The 24369-nt window shown below is 39.7% G+C and overlaps 1 protein-coding gene across 1 annotated transcript in view; it reads right to left on the bottom strand.

Annotated features, from left to right (window-relative positions):
* Positions 1 to 3585: 3585 nt before the first annotated feature.
* The window catches only part of Fign (fidgetin, microtubule severing factor), a 117832-nt gene continuing 97048 nt past the window's right edge, over positions 3586 to 24369 (bottom strand). The window contains exon 2 of the mRNA XM_057755349.1: positions 3586 to 6760. Coding sequence (XP_057611332.1) covers positions 4506 to 6752 — 2247 coding nt within the window. The 5' untranslated portion in view covers positions 6753 to 6760 and the 3' untranslated portion in view covers positions 3586 to 4505. The remainder of the gene's footprint in view (positions 6761 to 24369) is intronic.

Genomic DNA, 24369 nt, shown 5'->3' with positions numbered 1-24369 from the left:
GGCCTGATTCATATCTCCTCATACCACTCGGTGGCAAGGCTGACCCACGTTGCCGACATTCTACATATCACTGAGACAGGGAGGTGAAATTTTCCTGCTTTCAGTCTAATTGTCTTTGACAATCGCAGTGCCTAGTGCTACACGACTTGTGTTGTATTTAAAAACAGGGGAAAGAGGAGAGACTTCTTCATTAAAGATGCAGTATCCCTGGTTCACACAAATGCATCTGGCAGGTTCAAAATCGAATGTCAACCAAAGGTCTTAGCAGACTGGGAGCTTCAGTTCGTGTGTTGGTTAGTCACAAGTACAGCTGGCTGTGAATTCTGAAGTACTAACAGCTCCATGTTTGCTAATACAATGCTTCATTAAATAGACAGATGATTCAAAACGGAAAGTTTTTACTTCTCTTAAGGAAAAAAGTCACATTAAAATGGAATTTTGAAGTAGTCATGTATGTTTTGGCACATAGGAAAAAGGAAGAAACCAGTTGCTTCTGGATAATGTGAAAAATTGATTTATTTTAAAGTTAAAATAGGTGGCGGTGAAAATAGCACACACATACACACACACACACTAATTATACTTACATTTATATTTATATATATATTAGAACTTTAGTGGCTTCAAGAGTTCAATAAACTATGTGCCTTTCACTCTGTAATATGGATTTATAATCAGGATTCCCAATTCTTGCTAAGTAAAAGAAGAGAGTTGGGGTACAGAAATATCTTTCTGCTTAGGGGTTGGATATATTTTCAGAAAAAGAGATTCTAAATGCCTCCAAAACATCTTTCCCAACTCAGAGATATATATTTAAATTTACAATGACCTATTGCAAGAATTAATTTGGACTTTTTTTTTTGATGTATTCTTTTCAAAACTGCATAGCCAAGTACTCAGCAACCCATGAAAATTGACCTTGCATTTAGTATAGCCTCTGGATAGCTTTTATCAGTTGTCCAGATGGTGTTTGGCCTATGTATTTCAGTGGAATGGTTTATTTTCTCCTTGATAGGTTTCAAATGCACAAGAAAACATTATACCCGTCTATCTGCATTTGAGTAGAATGCAAACTGACTAATAGATAAACATTCTGTGTGAAAGTAAATAGCCTTAACTTCTACTGCCTTCACATTTCATTGACCAGCTCAGTCAGCACAGTTCTACATACTGTCACTAATGTTCTAAATATTCTGGAGGGAAGCAGGCTGCCAGAGTAAAGGATTTTCATTTGTATCCCCTCTAAAGTCACTATGAACTACCTCATGAATTTCTATTCATCTCTCTACGGATGTAGTTTCCCTCTTTTCCTTCGCATCCCTGTTGGAAATGTTATTACAGTCGTGAGGAAGGGAGCTAAGGGTTGTAGAGAAGGCTGGTTGGATCTCCTTCCTGGATAGGAGCGGACTGACTGGTTCATTACCTCGCACTCATTAGGATCCTCCTCCAAGTTCTAAATGGTTCAAGAGAGGCCAAGGGTAGGAGGCCCATTTACTCAATGCACATGTCCACTTCTGAAGATCTGGAACTTGTTCCTACCCCAAGCTCTTAAATGGCCAGAAAAGGGGTCCTGATTAGGCTAGTCCATGGAAGCGTTTATAACAATGTCACATGGAATCAAAACCTAGAGAAGATGGTGAGACGGTCAACTTTCCCAGTTTGCTAACATAATCCTAGACCTGCCTAGGCTAAATGGAAATCACATGTAATTTCAGCTTCTGCTAAATATATGTATCCCAGACCATTTCTATCTAAAACTAATCTCAAGTCATTCACATCTCAAACAAATTTAAAGCCACTTAAAGCTGAAAGCCAAGATGTATGACTTCTGTTATCACCATTGTGAGAACAAAACTCATCTCATGTATTTGGCATTAAGTCTCGCAAACCACACACCACAAAACGTGGGTTGATATTGGATTCTTGAAACTTGACTAAAGAAGACTGGGTTTGTCACAGCTTGCCAGATGTGTTTTAGTGAACACAGCCTATTGGTGGAAATGAGATGTGAGGTCTTAAAAACAGAAGAGAGATCAGTGCTGTGCGGGAAAGCTAACTTGTGACTGAGATCAATATGGGCCCACGAGTCAGTGGATATTAAAATCTTCTTAGCATGGGCAGTGCTCAGGGGAGATCCAGAATAGGACTCTAACATTTGTTCATTTGTAAAAAAGCAGAAGTATCTTAGACTCATTATCATTTTTGTATCCTTAATGAAAGGCACTGTTTTTCAGATATGGAATATTTATATTTAAGAACAGTGTTCATTGATAGACTTTCAGAGTATATTAAATTCTAGTTCATTTGCTCCATTTTAGCAACATGAAAAATAAAGAGGGGGATTACTAATCAGACATCATAAAATTTTGAAATACCATGAGGTCCTCATTCATTTTCTCTGTGTTAATATTTCAGAGAAATAATTTACAGATGAGATAAGAAAAAAAAACACCTTTTTTTTGAAGGGAAAAAATAACAGAAAGGCCTTTCATGGGGCTGCCATTGAATTTATTTAAAATTACCTTAAAATTACATCACTTATTGAATACACAAAATGCCAGTGCTTTGCAACAGTTACTGCATCTCTATTTAAAACAAAACAAAAAACGAACAAAGAGAAAAAAAAAAAAAGAGGGGTAAAACCCAGGAAAATACATTCAAAACGCTTGGCTGTTCTGCTTCGGCACAGGGAATGCCAGGGAAAGCTCTGTCCTGCGCTGTGACCGTGAGAGGCAGTGGTGAACATCAGCCAGCTTCCCATGAAAACCTGCACACAACACATTACAGGGGACAAAGGACGGTCTGGTGGGAAGCAGGAGCAGAGGTGGGGACCGAGAGAGAAACACCACATATGCCATGCGGTAGTGTTCAGCAGTGAAGGAAGGCATGAAACACTAGTGCTTTGGGAAACTAGATTATGGCAAAAAGAAAAGAAAAAGATGGAAGAAACCACAACACAACAACACGACAAAACAGAAAAGTCCCACATTCGGCAAGCCCTACTGTGGTCGACATGTCCATGTCTAACTTCTTACTGGACTTTCCAAAAGAAACGTAAAGAAACGGAGGTAGAAATGAACATGGGAGAACTACAGCCGGGGGGTTTCAAGATGAAAAGCCAACATGCACTGTGAAGTGTGAAGTCAAGATGAGGGACAAGGGAAGAGGACATGGAGAGGCTCTCTGTGGAGACGTAGAGTTCGTTGATTTTTTTTTTTCTTCTTAATTTGTGTGTTTGATTTGGTTCTATCCTCTGCATTCTGTGACATGGCACGGCAAGCCTAGAAACTCTCAGTGACTAGAATGGCGACACCCGTTCCCAGCAGTGTAAGAGAGAGAAAGAGAGCTTCCAAAATAAAACCTCCACCACCTCCACCCCCTCTCCCATGGCAGGAAAAGGCAGTTACAGATTCTACATTCTGTCACTTCCAAGGTCCTAGATAGGTCTGCGGCTGACTGCTCTAAACACTAACAAAACTGAATACATAAGCCTTCAATTAACCAGTGTAGCTATTATGAACATTTTCACCTAATCATCAAAAAGAGCAATGTATTAAGAACCCTTCAGTAATTGTTCTGCTCTGGTTAATTCCCCATATTTTGTAAGAGAACTTTAAAAAAAAAAAAAAACTTCCGTTTCTATTTTCAATGGTAAATATTCAGTTGTATCACACTTCAGTAATTTTTCCGGATACATTCAAAGTAATTTTCCTTGCCATTCTCCAATTGTTGAGGTAAACATACATTTTAATATAAAGTAACATCAAAGCCTAGCCTATTACTCTCAGCAGTACATAGTGCTTTTAACACATTCCTTTGAGGTACTGGACAAATCACAATCACTTTCCTGAGTTTTTGCAGACAAGAACATTAAAAGAAATGAACTGCAGAAATTAAGGTCCAGATCACCGTTACCCTGTGTTACCTGTTCTTAGCTTAACACTGCAGAACAGACAGGATTGAGGAATACTGTTGCTCTTAAAATGGCAAAAAAAAATCTGGTTTTCTGTTGTAACACGACCGTTCATCTCTTTAGTCCAATAATGTTTGAAGTTAAAGCTCTTTATATTAGCACATGCCACCAATGTAATTGTGAGGCAAACGAAAAAATAAAGCACCACTCCAGGCACTTGACAGCAACTAAATCTCGAGAACAGCAGAATGGAATCAACACACGAGGTTCATGTCCTTCTGAAATCAACACACTTGCACCTTGCGTCTAGGTGAGTGTTGTCTTGCTGGAACCGATCATCCGAGCATCCACATGGATATACTCTCTGTCATCTGGGGCTTTCCAATCGGAGGCTCTCATCTGATGCATGTTTCCTCCAAAGCTACCCTGCCTCCACAGACGCAGCGCAATTGTCGTGTTCCCCAGTACCCTCTGCAATGGGAACACTACTGGAAAGGGGCTCTATTCCCTATGTAGCAGGTTTTATGTGTGTGTGCCAACATTCATTACATTTTGTTGTTGTTGTTGTTGTTTTTAACTTTTAAAGACTGAATCACTGACTGCAACCAAACATTTTGTTCCATTCAACATACATATCAAGCTCTTTCTGAGTTATGCTGGGCTGAATCTTGCAGAAAGCATTTTCAAAGTCTTGATACGTAACGGGCCTCAACTGGCTGGGCATAATGGCCGAAAGGTCTGTGGCTGGAATAGCGTGGAGAGGGCCCACCGCTGCTTCCTGACACAAATGAGCCACGTCGAGTCCAGAAAAGCCTTCCGTACGCTGGACGAGCAGTGCAAACTCCTTGTCATTGAGACAGTAATTGTGCTGTGAGAGCAGTTGTACTATTATCTGGTGCCTCCCTGTGCTGTCAGGAAGCGGGATTAAAAGTCTTTTCATGAAGTACCTGCGAAGAGATTCATCTATTTCTTCGGGTTTACTGGTGGCACAAATGACTACGATTTGGTCCTCAGCCGAAGTTAGTACAGTGTCCAGCTGCATCAGAAACTCGGTTCTCATCCGACTGACTGGACTGTGTTCCTCGCTCACTTGAGAGGAGAGAAGCATGTCAATGTCACTAACAAAAATCACCGAGGGCTGGCGACACCTGGCCACAAGAAAAGAGGCATGAATAATTTTCTCCGCTTCGCCTAACCACTTCGCAACTAGTCCGGAACCAGCAATTTTGAAAAACGTGGCCCCCAGCTGACTAGCTATGCATCTGCCCAAGAGTGTTTTGCCTGTTCCCCGAGGTCCAAAGAGAAGGACGCTCCTAGGCAAGGCCGTCAGCCCACTGAACGCATCGGACCTCAACACTGGCCACAAAACCTCCTCCTTAATGACAGCCTTCACCAGGTCAAGACCAGCTATGTCACTCCAGTCCACGGGAGGTCCTTGGGTGATGATCTCATTGGTGACTAGGTCAATGAGGTGCGTGTCAGTGTTCTTCAGTTGCTCGTCCACAGAGTGGTTCGATGAGGTAGCTGCACGGAGTCCCGGACCTTGCATTGGATGAGCGAGGAGCTGCCTAGGGTCTTCCCCGTGCTCACTCATGACTGGCGACGTGTACTTCCCAAAGGATTCACTGGATCTTGATCCCAGTGAATTTTTAGCAGTACTGTAGGAAGGAGGGGTCAGAGCCCTACTGGACTGACTGCTGAATTTCCTTTGCTGTTCAGAGGACATCAGCTGCTTTGTTGGCTTAAATGCTAAGGATGATGTTTCAGCATTTCTGTCAAAGCCATTCCCCCGATTCGCGTTTGAAATGCTGTTGTCGGGCATTCGGTACATAGGACTCTGGGTCGATCTCTGTTGGCCATAGCTGTAATTTCCGTAACTGGAGTCCATGTCTCCTTGCCCTGCCATATAGAAAGCTTTCCTTTTGAGAGAACTTGCCGAGCTGTTGGCCAGAGTAGAGGGCGCAATGGGCGTCAAACCATGACCCTGGTAGGTGTAGCCAGGAACGGTAGTGGGGGGCAGAGGAGTGGGAGCAGGAATTCCTGAAGGCAGGTATGCAGAAGGAGGTGGGGGCGCTCCACCAGGGCTGTACCCAGACCCCACGGCAGTCTGAGGAGGATAGCTAGCAGAGGGATAGCTGTAGCTCGAGAGATTGGAAGTCCCATTGTAGCCTGGGACCAGGGCTGGTGGGGGAGGAGGAGGGGGCGGTGGCTGCAGGAGCCCGGAGCTATGCAGTGGCGATGGATGAGGCGAAGGAAGTGCAGGTGTGGGCTGGCTACTGTATGTAGAATGCAAATACGATCCGTTGTATCCTGGAGCATATTCCTGAGATGGGAGCCCTGAATGAAGACTAGGTACTGTGTGGCTTCCACAGGTACTACTTGAGTAACTTGGTTCTGTCAGGTTGCTGGCCACCCCAGGGGAGCTCCCTATACTTGCAGAGACATCTACAGGAGGGAGGGCTGAACTGACACCAGCTTTGCTAGCAGTGATGACATCCGGAACACAGTTCATAGGATAAACGGCTTCTGAATTCAAGGAAGGCTGCCAGGGTTCGCTCTCGTTTTTCCGACCATTCACGAGTCCTGATGGTGTGTCTGAAAAATTGCTGAGAACAGGCCGGTCCACGGGACCTTCCAAAATGCCAGAATACTTCTCTGCATATTTCTTCAGAAGGTTGGATGCAGTCAGAGCAGATATGTCATCATTTGCCCAGGCGTACTGGTAGGTGCGCTGCAAATGACCTCTGTAGGCTTCAACTTTGTGGGCAGGAGACCGAGTGGTTGAGGTGATGTCAAAGTGCTGTTCTGGCCACTGGGCATGCTCCGGCGTCCACTGCATCTTCAAGCCTAAGTATTTGGGGGGGAGGGGGGAAGAGAGTAAATTTACTTAGACATTCATCAAAACTCTTAAAGCTTCCTCCCCTTAATAATATAGACATGGGCAAGGATCCTCCCAGATTATAATATCTATTGTGATCTCTATAATACAAATTTTTCAAAGTGGGGTAAAAATCAACCCTATAAAAATATAAATCCAATGTAAAATAAAACTATGTAGAAAACTATATATATATATACATATAAATATATATATTTACAAGCCTTATTGCTGTCAATCCCATCAAGTTACTTGTTAACCACACACACTTATACAATGTCTATGTACACACGTAATACTGTCCAATTAGAATTCAATCATGGTCGCTTGCAATGACACACACATACATTTTAATATCTGGTATGCAATACTGCTAGCATGTATGCCACCTAGTTATTCGGTTCTCCCCATCGGTTTCTGTTTTCTATTTTAACAGTATAAAAATGAGACACAGCTGACAGGCCGCATCTGGGATCCCTCTCTTATTTGGTACTGAACACCTAGTTAGCACAGTATAATGCTCCCTGCACAGAACAATATGACACAGACATAGCAGGTCATTTCATAATCCAACTCTCATCTAAAGTCTTCCACGACAGTTTCAAATCTGCTTCGTGGAGTGCAGCAAAGCAATCTCCCAGGCAGCGCTCCACCGCTTTCATCGCACAAAGCCTACAACTCGGTATGAATTACAACTGGCTCCTTTCTGCCTCTCAGTTCTGTTGTTGAGTCTGGAAAAAAAAAAACAAGCATCACTTGTCTGTCGGGCTTCTAGTGTTGTTCTCCCTTCTCCTCTGGTAATCCTCCTCCCCTTATAGACTGCAAGGTACCAAGTGGGGAGAGAAGAATATATATATATATATATATATATATATATATATATATATATATATATACACACATACATATGAGAAAGAGAAAACAGGCAAGAAGGGATGATCAGAGTGGAGAACTGGACTCTAACTCCTTACATTTCTATAGTGAGCCATGTGTGGCAGAAACAGAAAGAATACGACTCAGCAATGAGGTCATAGGAGTAACTCCATCATCTGGCAGATGGCTAACTGAAGCCAGAGACTCCGTAGTAATCCTGAAACGGGTATTTTCTGACTTAAGAGAAAATACTCAGCTATTAGAATCAGACGGTCATTTTAATTTAGAACTTTTGAAAGGCTTTAGAAATTACCTGGTTCACATATTACACAAGCAGTACCGAAAGTGACTCATTTAAGGTGTACCCTTAAGGGTTTCATGTCGTTAGGTACCAAGGAGTATGGGAACTCCATTCTTCTATTTTTCAGTGCTTGTTCATCTTAGCTCTAATCTCTGCTCACTTGGAATGAACACTTCCTTTCCTGCTACAGCTGTTTTAAGATACCCTCCTTCATCTCTTTTGTATTACCCAAAGTGAATTTTGCAAACCATCTTGTGCCCTCTGGCTAGGAATCCTTGATAAGAAGAAGACCTGGTCTAAATGAAGCGTCTGTGGCATCGCTTGGTTCCCTTCTGAATTCCCCCAGCAGTGTTGACAGCTCTTCTCCCCTCTGTTCTCCTCCCCCAAGCACTCCAGCTCCTCACTGCCTGACTCTGGCTTCTGACATGGCCAGCGTTGACTGGCTGAGCTAAACTGAACAGAGCACACAGTTTGGTAACAGAATGGCATGTTGATTCCCTTCTGACTCCCTCTTCCTTGTTTGCAAAACCACTGCACCAGACAGTGGAAGTTAATTAGCAGGAGGATGCTGTGCTAATTGTGTTAATTTACAAGGTTTTAGTCAAAGAGAATCATGCCAGGGCTGGCACTGCTGTCATGCTTCCGACTTAATGATTAAGAAATACTGAAAACAAGGTGGGAAGGATTGCAGTAATTACACAATAAATGAATAAAGCAACAGGATTCATTTGCAAATATAGTTTACTGCAGTTGTACTCATTTGCATTTGGATTTTTAAAAAGGATCCATGCATCACCAACTCAGTGAAATTAAGTTTGAATGCTGCACAAGTTAATCAACCTCTCTCTCTCTCTCTCTCTGTCTCTCTCTCTCTCTCTCTCTCTCTCTCTGTCTCTCTCTCTCTGTCTCTCTCTCTCTCTCTGTCTCTCTCTCTCTCTCTCTCTCTCTCTGTCTCTCTCTCTCTGTCTCTCTCTCTCTGTCTCTCTCTCTGTCTCTCTCTCTCTGTCTCTGTCTCGCTTTCTCTCCCTCCCTCCCTGTGTGTGTGTGTTTAGTAAAAATACCAAAGATCATATATACTCTTTTGTATATGTAACAGACCCTTTAAACAGTCTAATCAATCAGTAAAACAGCATTGCGAACCCCAAAGAAGCACACCTTTATCCTTCCACTCAGAGACATAGGGAGGGGTGAGCAGAGCTCCAGGGAGAACAAAAGTGATTCTCCTAATTGTTTCTGCCTTCTCGATCATTACTTTCTTAGAGGAGAGAAATACACCACAAAATGGACAAAATGACTGAAACCACACTTAGAGGGGGGGAAAGATGCAATTTTAATGAAGCGGCTTCTCAGGAACCATACTTTCATTAAACGCAACTGGAAATGATTAAGGGCAAATCACCAGGAACCAATCGCAAGTCATCAGTATCTGCATTCTTCTTGCGTCAAGAGATTTATCTGAAGCTTTACAAAAAGGAGAGACTATAAATGTGACTGCAGTGTAGAACTAAAAGGCCTACAGATTCATTCATCCCATGACTATTTCCAGGTAATTTCCATTAGGATCATTTTTCCTTTAAAAAAAAAATGCCTGACAACACTGAGTAGTGAAAATGGTAGCACACGTGCCACGACTGGGCATTTTATTAGATTGATAAAGAGGAAACATAAAAAAGTAGCTCACAAAATAATTTAGAAGTCACAGGCAATGGAACTTAGCACAAGGCATGAGTGGGCAAGTACACACCTATGCATGTACACATACACACGTGCATGCAAGAACACAAGATGAAAGGATTCAGCTTCCTTCCAGTTAATTCCTATCTATTTGTTACAGTTAGTTAATAACTATGACAGAAAGAAATAACCTTTAATAAAAGTGAAACTGCTTTAAATAGAGAATAGTTAAAAAGAAAAAAAAGGCGTGGGGCCTCTCTTCCTGTCTTGGTTTAAATAAAGTTTTCTTATGAATTAATCATTTATGAAAATGCAAACCTGATTTTAATATGTTACCATTGCTGTAAGAGATAAGTCTATGCAGTTTGAGCAAAATGGATTGCCCACTTAAACAGAGGATTTATGTGCAGATTTAAATGTAGCAAAACTAATTGAATTTCCAAACATTTCTACTTCATCTGAAATTAAGTGAAGATCTTATCCATCAAAGTAACTTATTGGAATACTCACTCGATTGGATACGCTTATTGAGGTAATGAAAAGTTTATCTATGATTGTATACTAAGTAACCAAACCTTAGCAAACCTGAGACAGGAAAGCTTGAGTTCCGTTTAACCTGGAGGAAACAGGATTGTCTAAGAGAGCTCTGGAGTCATCAGTGCTATTTGAGAGCAAAGGATAATCTTTAAACATAAACTGGATCCTGATATTGTTGGGATCCACCAAAGACAGTGTTCAGCAGCCTGGTGGGGCCTTGCAAGCATAAAGGGCTGAAATCTTAGGATTAAGTGGAGGTGGCACCAAATCCATTGCGGGTGTTATCCTTGTTTACTGGTGGTGATAAGGTGGAAGACAATGTGGCACCCAATGTTCTTTGGACAAAGGTATCCCGCCCGGGTTTACTGCATTATTGCCACCCGTGAGAGCAGAAGGCTCCTGCCACCTAACCTGGTATTCACGCAATCAGATGAGTTTTTATAAGCAGCGTTGACGTGATTTTTTTTTTTCATTGAACATAGGAAAAAAAAAAGTCCTGGTAATGACACTATCTTACATTTTAGAAACTTGTTTCCAAAAACAGTAACTCCCACTTTTGTTTGGAAGCATTGTCCATAATATAAGAAAAATAAAAATCAGGAACAAGTTAGGCGTCTTGGTCCATGCTTCTAAACTTAGTATTGGGAGGCTGAGGTGGGAAGTGCATGAATTAGAAGACAGTCTATGCTACAGAGGGCTACCTTGGCTCGCATAACTTCTTCCCCATCCCCTCTATAGAATAGAGGAAAACAACACCTACAGTCTTTAAAGATAATTGAAAAATCGTTCAAAAAATGTCAACATTTACTTTGGGAAATAGGAGAAATTTATTACCATAGCTAGCACATTTTCACAGAAAAAAATGTATTTATGTTTCAAAATAATTAGCAAAGTTGTAGAAAATTAACTTGATGGTTTATCAGAAGTGTTATCTATTGATGGCAGATTCTATGGTGCAGTCTCTGAGGCTTTTTCTTCTGTTCTTGCCACAGGATGAACTGTGAATGTCTAAATGAGCATCTCTCTGTCTTGAATATGACAGAGCAGGGATATGTATGACATTTCCCACTCTTCTCATGATTGACCATTTTAGAATTTAGTCCCTAAGAAGTCACTACCTTACAGTTTGCATTTTGATCTTTAATGAGTTTTGAAGCTTAACCAAAATTACTAAAGTTCTGCCTCAGTTTCAGAAGTCTAACAAAAAAAAATAGCGAAAGTGCAGAGAATAATATATTGGAAGGGGAGATAATTAGAGATAAACAGGTAGGTCTCCTAGAATCTATTTTTAGCATATATTTCTAGAATTACCTGGAGGCACTTACTTAGTACTCCAACTTAATACTTGTGAGATTTAACAGTTCTAGGTCTGGTAATTTTATGTTTCAGCTGTGTTCCCATGGGGCCCCTCTGACTGTTGCTAAGGGCCTCTTCATCTGTAGCTTTCTTCAGTCTCATAAGGGTAAAGACCCAAGGCAAACACTGTAGTGTAGCAGGCTTGCTCTTGGGCACCTGCGCAGCAGTGCTCCTATGACCACATGCCCATAATGTTCTGTGGGTGACTGTACTGCTACCTTTTCATTATTTTTTAAAAAATACTTAAGAATCTTAATATAATATTTATCAAGATTCTTTGTAGAAAGCAATCGTTGTTGGAATAAACAGAGCAAAGTAATTATCAGGGTTTAGAGTTTCCATTCTCTGTTAATGCAGCAAATTCATCATCCCTAACGTTGGGAATGGCAGAACAAGTACATAGAACTTTCAAGATTCACCGGCCACAAATACAACTTTAGCAGAAAAGAACGTTCAGAAGGAGGGGCTGCAAACCCCTCTGGCTCCAGACACTGGCTCCCTGCAATATTTACTCATTGCCTCTCTTCAAAGGAGGGAGGAGCTAGTAAAATGTTTGGTCATATTCTGAAGCTGTCTTCCTTTGCCTACTCATCTTGAGCAGCAAGGAGACCAGCATGACCTCTTGGATCGGTGAAACTCGCCACTGCATTTCCTAAGGTTTGCTGGACTTAAAAGGCAATGTAAGAGTTAGGAAAGGGTGGAGGAAAAGCTCAGTGAATTTTGTCTCTACTCAGTTCCAACGAACACACTCGAAAATCAGTCATTTACAGTATGAATGCCATATAGATGTTTTCAAACTTATTTAGTAAACAAACTGAGAACTTTCTATATATAAAACCTTGGAGCTCTGTGAGGAAGTTAAATCGGGAATTTCTGCTTTGTTTTCTCTTAGTTTCATGTTATAATTTTCTTAAAAATCCCTTAAGATTAGACTCCTGTTTATTTTTATAATGGTCCCATCCAAACAAGGTTGCCCCCCCTTCCAGTTTGGGGTTTCATTTACTGTGCGTTCTGTAGGTTTGGAGACTATTATGTATAACAATGAAGATCTAGGGCCAGCAAAATGGCTCAGCCTAAAAAGGAGCTTGCACAAGCATGATGGTCTGAATTCAATCCTGATTCCTAAGTATAAGTGGAAGGAAAGAGCTCACTGCATAAAGTTGTCTTCTGTTTACACACACACACACACACACACAGAGAGAGAGAGAGAGAGAGAGAGAGAGAGAGAGAGAGAGAGAGAGAGAGAGAGAGAGAGAGAGTTGTATTTCATTTTTTAAAAGAAGTTCAGAACGTTATCCCACTCTCCTTATTCTCGTCTTCGGCTAAGTGCCTTGAGCTTGACTTCGCTGTAAAATGGACAGGCTAGTGCCAGCCCCTTACTAGGTTGCAAGACAAACTACAAAAAGAATGTTTTGTAAAAATATTTGCCAAGTGTGACCCACACAAACATTGCTTGTCTCTTTTATTTTGAAAATGCCACAGGTATATTAAACACAAAATACAGGGGCAAAAGAAAGAAAGAAAGAAAGAAAGAAAGAAAGAAAGAAAGAAAGAAAGGTAAAACTACTTTACTCTTTCTTCCTTCCTTTTCTTTCTTTCTTTCCAATTCAAGACAGCCACTGAACAGGAAAATTTCCAGTGTGAATGTTGTTACAAGGAAGCTACAGAAATTGTTTCATACTCAGCAAAACAAGGTGTAAGATCGCCATAATCAAAACGATGTCGGAATTCAAACTGCTGGCTGGGTGAGAAGGGACGGGTCTGTAACGCCAGTACGTGGAAGCAAGAGAATGACTGGATGTCTATCCTGAGCTATGTAGTGAGACTCTCTTAAAAATAAATCAATGGCTTTTATATCGTTTTATTTTTAATGTTATTTTTGTCTCAATTTAAGGGGTAAAAAGATTTACAAGCAATGACGGTTTTTAATCTGCAGTCTCAGATACTATGCACTAATACTGTCAGATAATTTTTCTCTTCAACTCACTTTCACGCCTCAAAATCCCAAACTGCAATCATCTAAAAACATTTCCCAATCCCACCATATTGGCATGAAAGAGTCCTTTTAGAGGCTGCTGAAGGTATTTCTGACTAATTGGTCCTCAAATCAAATCCAATTTGGCTACTTCACCCTCTGGCAGAAACACAGCTTTCAGGCAGGGAGAGCGATATGCAGTTTGCAATGTGGAGTTCAGTTTCTCCAGCACAGGATTCAATACACAGGTGCCTTAACGGTATTCAACAAACAAAACAACCTGGTCTCCATAGTTCTCATTTAAGACTAGTGAAAAGATGGGATACTTCACCTCTGTCTGGCAGTGGTATGCTAAATCTGGTAAGCAGCTTCCTCTCTGGACATAATACCCTGTTCCTCAGTCTTGTTTTCCCAGTACCTAACCCATAGCTTACGGGCTGGGTGGCTCATACCCCTTTAAGAGCTTCAAAAGCTGTAATTTTGCTTTCAATGAAGTGGATATCTTGAAAAGCAGCAATTGATTTTTAGTTCAAAACTTTTTTCTTTTTTTTTTTTTTTAAAATGTAGACCTTTTGAGAGGAAAAAAATTCCAAATACTATGTTTTAATAAGAAAGTATTCAGGGCTGGAGTGTTGACTCAGAGGTTAAGAGCATTGCCTGCTCTTCCAAAGGTCCTGAGTTCAATTCCCAGCAACCACTTGGTGGCTCACAACCCATCTGTAATGGGGTCTGGTGCCTTCTTCTGGCCTGCAGGCATATACACAGACACAATATTGTATACATAATAAATAAATAAATAAATAAATAAATATTTAAAAAAGAAAGTATTCTTGCCCTGTTAATCAGAGCACCAGAAAATGAATTGATGGTGTTTGTCTTGATGGTGTCATTAGGACAGCAGGGTGGAGTGGTAGATAACGGCGTGGTAAGAAACCTCATCTGTGATGTCAAACTCAGTTTTCCCATTGCTTGGATTCTCAGATATATTTCTCGCTATTTTCGCTAAGTCCACCTTCATCATTCTTAATATTCTCCCTTTAACATGCTATGGATACTGACATCACAGGGCAATACAAGATTTAATAGTCAACTACATCAACCTTAGTACAACTTTCAAGAGGTTAAGACACCCGCAAAGAGACAGATCGCGTGGAGGTGACGGAGCTTGTTTCACAGGTCATTATTTTGGGTTTATTAAGCGCTTGTGTTCATTACAGGCATAATAATTTGAACTAGGACGGCATATATCTTGTCCTTAAATTTAGCTTGTAGATAACTTATGATTTGAATCAGAGTCCCTGGAACACATTAAATTCTAGCTAGAGAAAGAAAATGTTTACTCATAAGAACCTGGCCAAATGAAACAGTGACTATTTGCCGATACTGCAAACCGAGGATGAAACTCACTATGTATGCAACTAATTGGTCATTATTTTTAATATGGAACTCGGGAGGTGGAGACAAGAGGAACATTGCGAGTTGGCGCCAGCCTTGCCTACATAGTGAGTTCCAGGACAGCCAGAACGGTATAGTCAGAACTGTGTTAGGCTTCATTGGAGAAACAATAAATAAAAATTTAAAAGATTCACTCTATGTATAAGAATAAAAGCAAAACTTATACAAAGCAAAGTATACCAAAGAAGGATATCTTGAGACCTTAGAGTTTGTGTTCAATATATGATTAAGATACGCACCATATGATTTAAAACACCTCACGAAATCGTGATTCTAATTCAAACAAGCACATCTTTTATCCCTGGGGGGGGTCCCCTAAGATTCCCATCACTTAAATCAAACTTTATAACTGAATACTCACAAACAAACCATGAAGCTTAAAACTACAAATGTGACATCTTTTTCTGTTCAAGGATGACGGACGTTTTAAAAAAATGGTTTTGGATTATAACAAAGTTCATAATAATAATAATAATCTTTAAAAAGTATAGACCAGGGCTACACTCTTTGTACCACCTAGAGTAATTCACAGTGTGAAATGAGCACATGTTCACGTACGATTGAGAATACAAAAGGGATTTGTACCCTGAGCAGCTAGTGCCAGCTGCCGTCGACCCACGCATGAGAAAGAGCCCGAGGTGAGAGGGCTGGCTTCTGCACACCAAGGCAAATGTTGCCCTGCTATGCCACCTCTGGATTTTAGGCAATTTATAATCAGTCACAACACTGCCTTGTTGTTAACCTTTAACGTTGTTACCTTCCAGCCCCTCATTTCTCACGCTGTCTCTTCCCCCACATATGTTTTTCAATCCATTAAGGCTATCTACCCTTCCTCCAGTTCTGTTTGTCATACAAAGATCATCACGACATACCACATCTGTCCATAGGGACTCGTGGAGCTAATGAATATGTATGTTCTGTGTCACAACCCGGCACTCCCCTTGTTCTGCAGAATCAATCCTCTTGTGTGTGTAAATAACAGGTGAGCTGTAGCATGCAGGAGTAAACGGGGTTAACACAACCAGAGACCCCCAATGCTATATTCATGGCATCCAGCCTAGAACAAGCAATATAGATACTAAAGTATTACATATTCCTAAAGTGTTTGAATCTTTCTTTTGAAAACGAATTTTGGTGATTCAAATTCCCACTGTTCCGAGACTGAGGTTATTAAGGCTAATTTGGAAAATACCATATAACCATATGACATGCATTTGCACTTTTAGTGACACAATCTAGGCTTGGTGGCATCTTGACTTATTAGTTTTCTGTTTACTTCGTCATTCATGATTCTTAACTGTTATGGTAACTGCTGTGCACACATAGCGAATTGTAAACATTTACTTGCCCATGAAGCCTTTATTAGAAATATCTAACCCCAATGCTTGACTTTGTTATACTTATTTATTTTAAATGTATTTTATTTGTGTGGGTGATCTGCCTGATTGTATGTCTGTGCACCACACGTGTGCCTGGTACACAAAAGGGCATAAGGTGATGTCACATCCCTGGAACTGGAGTCATAGATTGTTGTCAGTCACCACGCTGGTGCTGAGCATTGAACCCGGGTCCTGTTGAAGAGCAGCGAGTGCTCTTAACCACTGAGCCAGCTTCCCAACCTCTAATTTAATTATATTTAAATTGAATTCCATTCATGGTCACCTTAGCAACTTGACAAAGCTCAATTGACAAATTTAGAATCTCCACATACACCATGATTTTGCGAAAGATGGGGTTTCCATCCATATTCTTTTCTGTATTCCTTCACAATCTTCTTTTTAAGAGATACTTTGCATAGAACAAACAAGAAAGTTGCCTATTTAGGCTGATAGTTCTCTCTTTGAACAAGGAGTAAGAATTAATTTATATATTAAACCTAGCCTTTCAACTATTTTCCTTAAAAACTCTTTAGGTGAGTTGAAATCCTGAAACCACACACATACAAAAAAATTTGTTTAGGTTATTTATGCAATTTTCTCCTTTTTTGGCAATCTGTACATTAACTTTTAATGTAGTAAAGAATAGTGTCTTGGACAATGGAAAAATTCTCTATAGTGAGGGCTGGGTGATACAGTGCATGAATTCAGTGTCCTTCACTCTGGGGACCTCTGTATAATTTAATCCAGCCTGAAGACAATAACTTTGATCTGAAAGCAGTAGGAAAAGCCACATACAAAATGAGTTCTGGTAGGTTGTGCATTGTTATTTTCCATATGAGAAGACGCATGAAGACAAACTGCTTTAGAACACACTGCTATATGCCAGGAGCTCAAGGCAAGAGTTCACAGGAGCCAGGTGGGGTTTCATTACCTTTGTCTTCTTCACACACCGCTCTATTCCACAGTGAACTGATTACACAGGAGCTCCACCCATCTTCGGGGTGCTCTGAGTTCCAGATAAAGAAAGTGCGGTGCGAATGAAAGGCTAAACCATTAGTGCCATCGGCATATTCAACAGGGGAAGACAGGGAGTGCTGCACGAGGGGACAGTAGCAGGAGAGCGGGCAGTGTCCTCAAAGCAAGAAGTGTTTCCATCCTGGAGGAAGCAAACGCTCAACAGCTAAGCTACTGGAAACTGCTAAGAGCAGGAGGGACAGAGAGCAAGATACTCAATGTCAATCTCTAGCCTATGCATGTGCACACACAAGCAACTGCACACACATGGGTGCTGCACACACACACACACTCACACACAATCATGTCAAGATAATATTGGAACTATTCTTTTAATTGCTGTCAGTTGTGGTTGCTTGTGTTAAAAGAATAAGTCGGGCAACACCCCCAAATCCCGCTACTTTTTTTTTAAATTGTTATTATATTCACACAAATTCCCTAAGCATCAGCAAAGCCAGCATCCACAAAACTATAAACTGACACATATAAGCTTCACAGAAAGACAAATACAGGTGTGTGTGTGTGTGTGTGTGTATGTGCGCGCATGTGTGTAGTTTTGAAAAAGCAAAGAGAAATGGGAGGAAAGAAAGAGAAGTGAAACAAAGATTTTAATAACTGCTTTCATCCCGAAAGGAACCTATGGTTTCTTAGACTTACTATTGAGTATTTCTCACCCTGAAACACTTTCTAGCAGGCTTTTAAGGACAAGTGCTTTTGAGATTAGGTGCTGGGGACAGAATCCAGAGCCCTGTGCATGCTAAGCACATGCTGTGTAGCAGAGCTTACCCTCAGCCTCATGAATCACATCACGCATGTTCTAACTAACATGTATTGTGTACATCATATTTTTATCAGAGCAAGCATTATTTATTTTTTAATGTACATTTTTATTACTTGTGACTCGATCAAGATCAAAAGTCTCAAGAAGAAACACGTTTATAAAACTCAATCTTATTTACAACCTCAAAATACATTATGAATATTTATTTCTTTAATTGAGTACTTATTTTGGGAAACAACTGAGTTTACACAAAAGCAAAGACGTGTGTTAAAACATATAATTGGGTAAGGTGGGCGTAGTAGCACATACACAAGATTCAGGATGTTGAGTCTGGGATCCTGCAGCACAAACAAGCAAAAATAGCAACAAAACCACAGAACTAGGTAGGATACATTTGCTAATTAGACTGATTTCTGTGTTTTCTACATAAAGTGTTCTTTTTAGTAAACAGGCCATAGGCTTCATGATGAATCAATCATAGGTCCTTTGGCATCTTTCTGAGCACTGAACTGGTACACCTGGAAGTGCTCTCCTTTTTAATAATCTTTTAAGAAACCATAAGAATGACCATGAGGGGATGGTAATTCCACTTATATTTTATGTTTAATCCATGGCTATTATCTGATTACTTATCAAACTCGTGACGGCTTTTCGGATAAGTGTTTTTATCGTGCCTTCTTCTTTTTTTTTTATTTAATGCTTCTACATCTAGCCATTATTTTGATATTTTGCCACAGAAATTATTTTATCCAGTTCAATGTCAAATTATATTATACTTTTAAAGAATCTATTAAAGCATACCATGAAGTAGTGACTTACATCCCTTGCCATAGATCCCAGAAGCATGACAAGCATGACATTATTCCTGGGGAACCCGGATGACAACAATGACACAATGACAGCCTAATCACTTAAAGGCTTTTTACATTAAGGGTTTTTTTTTTTTTTCAATTTGAGCAGTAAAATTCCAGGCATGATTTAATAAGAGGTTAGCTGTAAAATGCTACTTAATAACACATTTTTTAAAAATTAAAAAAAAAGGTTTGGTCACTCTCAATTACTCCTACACACTTTCAGAAATATTGGTGCACATTCATAAAGCTTGTGTCTTCTCTCCATATATGTACATGATGATTAAAAATGGAACTGATAGTTGATGCTATGATTTTAAGTAGTCAGTCCATTGCTAAAATACAACTACAAGGTGAGTCCTTGAATCTGGAGAGAATAACCTCCACAAAATAACACAGGTGAATCAGGTTTTTAAGTTTCTATTCTCTTCATCACTTTATATGCCCAAGGAAACAGGAGGAGGGGGCAAGAGAAAGAAAAAGACCTGGACGGGAACCAAGGGTGACCTTATTTCGATACATTAGTCAGCGAAGCCTTCCCTGTTCTAAAGCAAACACAATTGTGACTCCATTTTATCCATCCAGCTTTCCAGTGAGTAAATTAGATGATGACTTGGACAATTCTCTCTTCATTAGTGAACCGTGGAAAAGAAATACTGAGGAGGCTTTTATTTTTAAACTCCACAATGTCTTGGACCTAGATTCTATGCATTGGGATTACACAACAAACACGCACGCACGCGTGCGCAAATACACACACACACACACACACACACACACGGAGTATTTTTTTCTTAGACAAGCTGTCGTAATTGAAATGAAGTCTAATCAGGCTCATTACTGTTTTCAGCAATTTGCACCACCAAAGATGCTTATTAGGTAACTGTGTTTAATAAACCACTCTTTAGAAAAATACCAGTAATGAGCTCTTAGCGGCCAATCTTCAGCGTGAATGTAATGTGAAAAGCGTTCCTAGCACTGAATAGATTTTCACATTTAGTAGTGTCATAATTAAGCTCCCTGAATTGGTTGCTTGTGATTTTAGATTTATTGCAATAATCTTATTTTTTTTCTATTTTAAATGTATGTGAAATTACAGTCATCTTCTATTAGTACTGAATTATATTCATCGTATAGCAAATTTTAGGCTGGTGCCAACCTGGTGAAAGGTTTTCAACTGGGGACTTGCTAACAAACGATAACAGAGGATTTTATAACTGATTTTATAACTGATAATTGGTATTAACCATCAAGGTTTTCCTCGTCAGCATCTTGAATCTTATAAAAATGTCTCCCTATCACTTGATTCTGACAAATCGCACAATGTTATTCCAGATACAAATATGTTGTGGTAATTATGAGGAAAAAGTCACTTTCAATAAGGCAAAACTATAGAAAATGATCTTCGGAAAGGAGTCTGTGAAGAAATGTCGACCTTTGTGTTAACAGTTACAAATAGTATATCATCTTATGAGAGACTATCCTTTAGGTTGCATTCTTTGAAATGAGAACACATTTTTCTCCTCCCTTTCTTCCCAATTTGCAGCAGTACAAACTAGTCAGTGAATATTAAAGGGCTGTAATGGATATTTATTATTTATATACAGCAAGGGTGGTCATGAGATTTAGCTTAACTTCTTTTTAAAGGAGTGGGAGATACTGTTACCCTCCCCAGGGAGAAGAATGCTAAAATATGCATATGACATCCAAAACTCCGCTGTCTATTCTATCAGTAGCACACATCCCAAATTTATAGTTCTATACATTACAATACATACGGCGAAGTTGAATTTTTCCTTAAAAAATATGCTCATAAGTCGTAAGGGAGGTTTTCAACGTACATTCAGGAAACAAACTTCTCATAAAATGTCTTTTGCTTACTAACAGCTCCACAAGAGATGATGCAATGAAACTTTGAAACAGGATTGTGGACATCCTGAAAGACTAAAGGTTCATAAAGATAGCAAGAAAAAAATGTAGACCCAACAAGAGTTTACACCCAGCCATAAGTGTATGTTCAGATAGATAATGTTGCTGGATGATTCCGCTCTCTCAGGCAACCTATTTCTCTCCCTTCCTCCCAACCCTACGATCTCCTAACTGGAGCAAATCAACCTCCATAACTGATTTTGGCTTTCTGAATTGATAGAATCAGGAGAATTGAGGCTTAAATTAATGGCTTGTTTCATCTGATTTTATGGAATGCATTCTTTGCATCACGAAGTAGGGATGAGACATATTTAATTCTCTTGTGAAATCATATGTCCTCCAGAACAAAATATCTTCCTATTTCTTTAAATCTTGACTGAATTCATTTCCACAATCACAAAAGCGTAAACCAGTGTATGGAACTGCTAGAAAACCCATCTTGCTTCCCTAAATGATTCACAGCTAGAGTTAAAAAACAGACAAAAACGAAGAGCAGGATCCCTTCAGTGCCTTTGAAGTACCCTCTGATAACCTTGAATAACTTCATTCATGACTCATTTATGAATGTTTTTTAAAAAGTAATGCATTCTTTGTACATTGCCTTTTTTGTTGTTTTACTGAAGATAGAACCTAGGGCCTTGGGCATGCTGAGCTACACCCTTGTTCCCAAACAGTAGCCTTTTATTACCACATCTAAGAGTTTTCAGATGTCAGAGAAGTAATACAACAATAGTAACAGTAGGGATAAGGATTATTCTTTGGGTGAGTTCTAAAAATAACTTTCTATAATGATAAAGCTTTATTTTTAATTATGAATTTTAATTAAAGATAGAATAACTAGGTAATATATACTTTATCAGGTTTAACACAAGGTTATGAAAAACTGGCATAAAATGTCTTGGTCTTAATTTCTAAGTTGTGGAACACAGCTAGGGAAGATAACTATACATAAAGACTAACACTGACAACACACAGCACACAAATACACTTAGTTGGATCATGCATAACAGGATGAAGGTTGTAGTGGGATGCTGTCCTAGTCAGAACTTTTTGAACAATGATGAGATTATGTTTTAGCCTTTGTTTGTATGGCCTAAGGAAGTCTGAAGATATAGGGAAGTCATATACATAGCTATATTCAACAACAATTCAGGATCATTATTCTGCAAAGATTTCAAAGACCAAGAAAGCCTACTACTGGCCTTACCATTCTTGTCCATGATTCAGTTTCACCACTTATAAAATTCCTGTGTTTAAAAAAAGCTAACAGCAAAAATTCTTCCATATATATCTGCATGAGACAGACAAGCAAGCAGACAACAACAAACGTACTCTGAGAATTCAATCTTTTCCCTTTACGTCTTAAATCATCTCAGGCTTAATTTTATCCTCTGCCTTCGTAGTCCTGGCATGTTGGCTAGTGAATATCTTATCTCCTTTCCTTCTCTTCTTACAATTATGAGGAAATAGCTAACAGAGAAAACACTGAAAACCTCAAAAAAAAAAAAAACAACCAAATTATAGTTCAGTTCTGAGACACAACATCTTGCAGACTCTGAATCATGAAAATTTACATTATTATTAAAAAAAAAAATAGTGCCAGGGCTACCAGATGGCCAAACATGTGAAGGGACTTGAGTAAACGTGTGAGGACCTGAGCTCAATCCCCAAGTTCTACACAGTAGAAGAAGAGAACCAACAAATGGATGTTGTCACCTTTCCATGAATGTTGTGGCAATATACCTACCTACCCCCCCCCCGAGAGAGAGAGAGAGAGAGAGAGAGAGAGAGAGAGAGAGAGAGAGAGAGAGAGAGAGGATCATAGTATCAATTGGCTAAACTGTTTAAAATGTGATAACAGCATTCCTGGTCTAGAAATCTTAATACAAGTAAAATTTTCTGTTCTAAATGCTAGGACGTACAGTTCCATACACTGCTGGCACTTACCGACTATCTCCAGAGCAGTTCTAAACCTTACAACTGTGAGGAACATTTAATAGTGAGCCACATCCCAAAAACTGGAAAAGAAATTATCTATTAGGATACAGAGAGACAGGGTTGAGGAAAAAATCCATCAAGATCACAAATGACACCAAGTGCTTCTGTTACTTTTAGGCAATGGCATAGCCTTATATTAGTTTAAAGAAAGGATGGAAGTGGATATCTATGCCTCTGGTGGGGTAAGGATGAACAGGAATCTTGACTTTAGATGACAAAGGAGTTATATATTTAGATTCTGTCAGACTGTCAACATAAAGTATAGTCCTAGCCTGTTCCTTAGCAATTTATGAACAACAAAATGCACAGGAATCAGATATTAGACAAATGGAAGTAGGTTTCACACCTTAACAACAAGAAAGGAGATCCTGATAGAAAATTATAGAGGTACTGTCCCAAGGATGAGCTAGTGGTACAGTGACAGAAAAGAAGGAAAATACTCTATGGGCATCATTGTTAAGATAGAAATAATTGTAAGACGTGTGTTAAACAGCAACTAGAAAAATTATGAAGAATGTTACATTAGGTCCTACTGAGGGATTGGTATTATTTTCTGTATGGCGGAATAGACCCTGTGGATCTAAGAAATGGGAGACAGTACAGAGGAAAGGAGTGTAGAGGAGATGGAGAACAGAATCCTTGAGTCAAAGCCACATTTAAGGAGGACCAGGAGGAATTCAAGAATGAAGGGAGGAAATACAGAGACAGAGAAAATGCTTCTGCAAAAGACCATGGGGAAGAATATTTAAAGCCACAGAAACTAGGATCTAAGGAAGCCAGAGCTGGTAACTGGGCATAGAAAATCACCAAAATGCTCTGAAGCCACTATGAATTGAATTGGGAACAAATGAATTTTCTTCAAAACACAGTAAGAAAGATAAATACTTGCTTATGTGGTGCGAAGAGAAAAGCAAATCAAGGGTTTTCATGACATGTGCAAATCTTCATCATTACCCCCAGTGATGACTCAAGTGGTGCCAAACACAGTCTGGCGTCATCTGTGAATGCTTCCAATGAAACCCAGCCACGCCCATCTGGCTGTGCACCTTTTGTTTTTTTTCTAGGGGCAGATAAAGTTGAGTAACTGAGGCTCACAAAGCTGAACACATAAAGCATCTAGCCTTTTCTAGGAATGCTGTGAACCAGGTTATAGGCTATAGAAAGGAAAGGATGGGTCAGGAAAGGTAATGGATGAAACATTGTCTTCAAGAAGATAAGAGTCAGAATTGAGGATTCAAGTTTTAAACAAACAGTGAGGGAAAAGAATATGCTGGAAGGTGCTCAAGGCATGTGCAGTAGTTTTTAAATTCCTTTATATCTTCCCTCAAGCATGTTTAAGAGGCAGTTATCATTTCCTTTTTACTTTTGGGCTTGTATGTAGACTCATGCTTTTTCACACAGTCTCTGTTGGCTATCACCCCAATTCCAGGCAAGAGAATACCCTGGACACAAGAA

This window comes from Chionomys nivalis, chromosome 22 (genome assembly GCF_950005125.1).
Source record: "Chionomys nivalis chromosome 22, mChiNiv1.1, whole genome shotgun sequence".
In the NCBI taxonomy this organism is placed as follows: Eukaryota; Metazoa; Chordata; class Mammalia; order Rodentia; family Cricetidae; genus Chionomys; species Chionomys nivalis.
The sequence above is the reverse complement of the archived record's forward strand: the minus strand, read 5'-3'. Positions and strand labels throughout refer to the sequence as shown.